The following is a 5,222-nucleotide window of genomic DNA, read 5'->3' as shown; positions in this document are numbered from 1 at the left end:
TTAGAACAAAGGCCAAAATCCTTAACATGGCCCAAAGCACCTTGTGGTCCAGTAGTCTTTCTACCTCTCTGGGGGGTTTGTCTCGCAACCGGAAGAGCTTTCCCTGGATTGTTCTCAACTCTACTGAGAAATCAAGGTGACACATTAGGTTGTTTGCTGGTACATGCCTCATAGGGAGTTTTTAAAATGTGACTAACTTATGCCTAAAAGGAATAATTATTTCTATTTTATTTGCCTTGATGGAGGTGTTTTTCCAGTTGCTTCAGGCAAAAATCATTTAGGATAAACAGGTAAGCATAGCACTTGTCAAAAAAACATGTCAGGGCTACACCCTGGCTCCTGAGGAATAGGCAGAAAGTCTGATCATAAATGTCGGGGGGTTTTGCTTCTCGTTTTTAAGTTGGACTTTTAAAAGTAGAAGCTGCCTTTAATGTGCTGGGTTTGCAGAACAAGAAATCTGATTTTCAGTGTGATAACACACTTTTTGACATTAACCAGCACTGTTGGGTTTTTAATGACACTTTCATCTTCAAAGCCTTTCACCAACATGGATGGATTAATTATTCTTTTTTTTTTTTTTTTTTGGTGGTATGTTAAAAAGACAAGTCTTCAAAGCCATCATCCTTTATCCCTGGAACTGGGGCTCTTCACCTGCCCCCAAGGGAGAAAATAAATTGCATCTTTGTTTTTAAGACAAAAAGAAGAATACAATAGAAATACACTTTTTGCACTATGGAAAAATGGTCTTATATCCTGGGTGGGATTAGAAGAGCTCGGGAAGCAGGGTTGAACCTGTGTTTACAGTAAGCACCGTGAGAATAACTGACTAAAAGTGTTTGTTACTGTTCAACCTTTTGATGTGCTCTTAAAAAGTAACACACACAGGGGAAAAAAAAAAAAAAAAGTCCTGCGTTCCACGCAAGCAGGATCGTAATACTCGGACACTTACCTTCGTCGCTAAGGTATGTTCCCTCCCTCCTCTCTTCGAAAAATGTCAAACTGGGATTTTTAAAAGATTGGGTTTTGGAGAAAAACCCTCAAGCATCCCCCGAGGTCCCCCTTTGCTTGACACATCTTTTAACCACAAGGGAGCAGTCTTTCCTTTGATGAGGTCTTCCCTCCACCTCCACAGAAATGGAAGAACCAGGGCAAGTTTGCAAACAGTCTGAAAAGCTCTTTCCATTAGCCCTGGACGCCGGAAACCGCAAAGGGCAGTCAAGTTTTGATTTTCAAGGAGAAAGCTTCTGGTAGACTTTCGCTCAGCCGCCACCTCTGTGGGCTCCTGGGAGGGGCTTTTTTTGAAAGCGGGAAGATTCCTACGCTCTTGAAGACCCAGAGCGGGTGGATTACAGTAATTGAAAAGCTTGGGTGATTTTTGGAAGATTACTCTGTTTGGTCTACGCTCCCATTCCCAGGCGAAGGGACCGAGCAGAAGCATCCCTTTTGTTATCTGTTGAAATAAAAGAAGATCAGAGGGGAAGACAGGGTTTGAAGTGTGCATTAGGGGGGTCCTAAATCTTTGCCTGTCCCCTCCGTCTGGATCTTTATAAATGATCGAGGAGTGCGATGAATTTAGGAAAGCTTCCTGTCCTGGAACCAGAAACTTCTTTAGAGGCAGATCGGCCGTGCCGGGCTGTCTGAATGGACCAGCATCTTCGCCTCGAAGATTTATTTGAGTCTCAGCTTGTCAGCGATTAGTCCCTCGGGAGATCTGTTGGCTTTTCGGCGAGGGATGGAGAAGCGTAAGCCGGCCGGACTGCCGCCCTTGCCCTACCACCTCCGCACCGTGCCCTTGGACCTGCCGGGGACCCCGCCCCGCCTCCCTCTCAGGGACCCCCCCAGGGTCTCCCGTCCCGACGCCGCGTGCTGGGCGCGGGGGCCCGGGGGCTGCGCCGCGAGGCCGCCGTGCCGGCCGCTGCCGCTGGAGTGCGCCTTCGAGCCCGCCTTCCTCCGGCGGCGCAACGAGCGCGAGCGGCAGCGGGTGCGCTGCGTCAACGAGGGCTACGCGCGCCTGCGAGCCCACCTGCCCCGCGAGCTGGCGGAGCGGCGGCTCAGCAAGGTCGAGACGCTCCGCGCCGCCATCGGCTACATCAGGCACCTCCAGGAGCTGCTGGAGCGCCACGCGCGGGGGCCGGAAGGTCCCGCCGGCGCCCGCGCCCCGCGCCCGGCCGAGTGCAACAGCGACGGCGAGTCCAAGGCCTCGTCGGCGCCTTCGCCCTGCAGCGAGCCCGAGGAGGCGGGCAGCTAGGGAGCGCCGGACGCCCGGCCCGGTCCCCCCGCGCGCCCCCCGCGGCCCGGGAGTCTGGCCGAAGAGTCTCGCCCGGGATGGTTTGCATTTCTAATGCGGTTTTTCCCTCCACGACTAAATCTTAGGAACGAGAAATGCGTGTTTTGCGGAGGAAAAGTGTATTTTGACATTCTGGTTGCCCCCCCCCCCCACCTCCTTACGGGTCATGCGCTTGCAAGCTTAAAGGTGCTCATGACGGAAACTCTTCCACGGTACTTCTCAAAGGCACACGGAGCCGGATTCTGAGCACCGGATTCTAAAAACGAGTATTCTAAAAACTCAGAGGGCGGCGACAATGGGAAATATGTCCCACAGCCCGCGGGGTGGGGTACGTTAGGTACACGAATATCGAATCAAATTCAACCCAACCAAAGAACTTTCCAAATAAATAAATAAATAAATCACAGCCCTTAGGGCAAGAGGAACGTTTTCCTGCATGCTTTCCTTTGGGAATTGTATTTGAAATATAACTGACACCGTCCGTTTGGGTGAAGGTGACTCTAAGTTGACGCTTGAGCCAACACGCATTTGCGTGCACGTGGTGCTGGAGAAGACCGGGGCCATCGTTTGATACTACCAGCTTTATCTTATCCAGAAGTGGCCATCTGGAAACTTCATTAACATTCAGGAAGGAACATGTTACTGTACATGATCTCGTTGAAAGAGAACTCAGATTTGTTTGAAAACTTCTCAGTTGTTTCTGCCCACTGGTTTTCCTTTTCTTTCTATCCTCTGTAGTTCTCACTTCATCTAACCGTTGGTTAAACTAAAGTGACATCCCTGATTTAAAAAAAAAAAAAAAGAAAAAAGAAAAAAAGGAACTGCGTAGATGGTTGAACAAGGTGGACTGAAACTGGTATGTTCTCAAAATCTCATCACCATGAGAGCCTCTGGGTATATTGAAATTGTCTAGTGACTTTGGCTTAGTTCCTGGTCTTTGAAAAACATTTAATTGGGGTCCATTTTGTCTTAAGGACAATTATGAAATTCAGCAGATAAGTAAAATGCTTGCTGACCTATGAAGATAAACTTCCTCTCTCTAAAGTTGTTTTCTAGTATCTTGAATTGACCTTTTCATATCAGGCAGGCCTGATATGGGGGTGGGAGCCAGGCCAGGACATGGGCAAGGAGAGAAAGCTACTCCTGGTGAGCCCTTACAGGGCATGGTTTAATCCCCACAGGGGCCTCATGAGCTAGGTTTTTTAGTACCTCCACTTTATAGCTGTGTCAACTGAGGGAAGCCAATATGCAATGAATATCTTTTATCAGCCAGAAATTCTGTCGTGTGCTTTTTACATGTTGCCCTAGTTCATTCTCATTGGTCTGCGAGGTGAGTATTACACATGCGATGTGGTTAAAAAACGGGGCCTTGCCCAGGTTTGTGTTGCTGTGGTTAGTTGAGCTGAGATTCCATCCAGAGTTTGACCCTAAAGCCCAGACTTGCTGGGTCTGGTTCCCTGTCCTCCCTTGGGCATTTGTTTGCTAGTGGAGTGACACAGCAAACTTCTTAATCGTGCAGCAACTCCGTTTCCTCATCTGTACTGTTTCACAGGAGAAATTTAGATGAAAGACCATGGTAATCTGCAAGGTACTATCCAAAGGTAAATTAGTCGTGTTATCATCCTTTGGAGAAAACACTCTTACTTGTACTCGTACAAAATACTATTACCTATATACTATGGGAAGGGGAGCCTGATTGAAAATGATCTCTAGGTGGAGTTAGTGTGATTTCTTCAGTGTGTTAGAAGGAAGACAGAGTAACCCCATGGTATTAGCATTTTGCCTTCTATTGTAAATTTTCAGGGGACATGACTTGACCTGTGGAAGCTGCATCCCTGTTAAGCCGTATAATTACTAATATTTGTAACAATGAGTTCTAATGGATTCTGTGTTTCTGGAGACACAGATAAATGCTTTGCAGTGATTCACAACAAATCTTTACATTTTCTTAAGAACGTGGCAGAGATGTTGGGTTTGAAGGAGTAAGATGGAAGCTTGCCCTTGCCCATTCCTTGGTTACAGCCTTACGGACATCTGTCATGAATCCATTTTGGTCTTCAGGCAGGTGGTTATTCCTTGTAGAGGTTTCAGTGAAGCAAGCCTCCCTGAGATGTATTTATTGTTGGGGGCGGTGTGGAAAGGAAAACACCCATCTTACCTCCCTGGCTGAGCTGGAGGTCTCAGAGGGTAATGCACCAAGTTGTTCAGAACCTTGAGAAACTTTTTAAGGGTCTAACATAAGGGCTAATGACGCTCTCCGTTCCTTCATTCTGCTTCAGCCATGGCCGGCACCTGGATGTTCTCTTTTCTACCGTAGGAGTAATAACAATGAAAGAGTACATTTTGTTTATATACTGTGGTTGCTTTTAAATACAGGAAAATGAAATAAAGATTTCTTTTCTTTATTTACTTCTCTAAAATAAATGCACAAAATGGGTGAATAAATACAATATACCTTGTGGAGATGAGTGGTTTATAAAGAAAAGCCAATTTTATTTTATTTTATTTTAAAAGGCAATTTTATTTTATTTTTTTTTTAAAGATTTTATTTATTTGACAGGAAGAGAGGCAGGCAGAGAGAGAGAGGAGGAAGCAGGCTCCGCATGGAGCAGAGAGCCCGATGTGGGGCTCGATCCCAGGACACTGGGATCATGACCGGAGCTGAAGGCAGTGGCTTTAACCCACTGAGCCACCCAGGTGCCCCGACAAAGGCAATTTTATTTTTTTATTTTTTATTTTATTTTTTTTTAAAGATTTTATTTATTTGACAGAAATCACAAGTAGATGGAGAGGCAGGCAGAGAGAGAGAGAGGGAAGCAGGCTCCCTGCTGAGCAGAGAGCCCGATGCGGGACTCGATCCCAGGACCCTGAGATCATGACCTGAGATGAAGGCAGCGGCTTAACCCACTGAGCCACCCAGGCGCCCCAAAGGCAA

At 47.0% G+C, this 5,222-nt stretch overlaps 1 protein-coding gene across 1 annotated transcript; it reads left to right on the top strand.

Moving 5' to 3' along the window:
• The first annotated feature begins 1,135 nt into the window (after positions 1-1,135).
• Positions 1,136-4,700, top strand: ASCL4 (achaete-scute family bHLH transcription factor 4). The gene has a single exon (XM_059404621.1). The coding sequence runs from the start codon at positions 1,733-1,735 to the stop codon at positions 2,246-2,248; it is 516 nt and encodes a 171-aa protein (XP_059260604.1). The 5' UTR covers positions 1,136-1,732; the 3' UTR covers positions 2,249-4,700.
• The last annotated feature ends 522 nt before the right edge of the window (positions 4,701-5,222 follow it).

This window comes from Mustela nigripes, chromosome 6, assembly GCF_022355385.1.
Source record: "Mustela nigripes isolate SB6536 chromosome 6, MUSNIG.SB6536, whole genome shotgun sequence".
Lineage (NCBI taxonomy): Eukaryota > Metazoa > Chordata > Mammalia > Carnivora > Mustelidae > Mustela > Mustela nigripes.
The sequence above is the reverse complement of the archived record's forward strand: the minus strand, read 5'-3'. Positions and strand labels throughout refer to the sequence as shown.

Bases quoted from the DNA above. Each gene is read 5' to 3' on its own strand.
- ASCL4 (XM_059404621.1), top strand. From the start codon at position 1,733: ATGGAGAAGCGTAAGCCGGCCGGACTGCCGCCCTTGCCCTACCACCTC.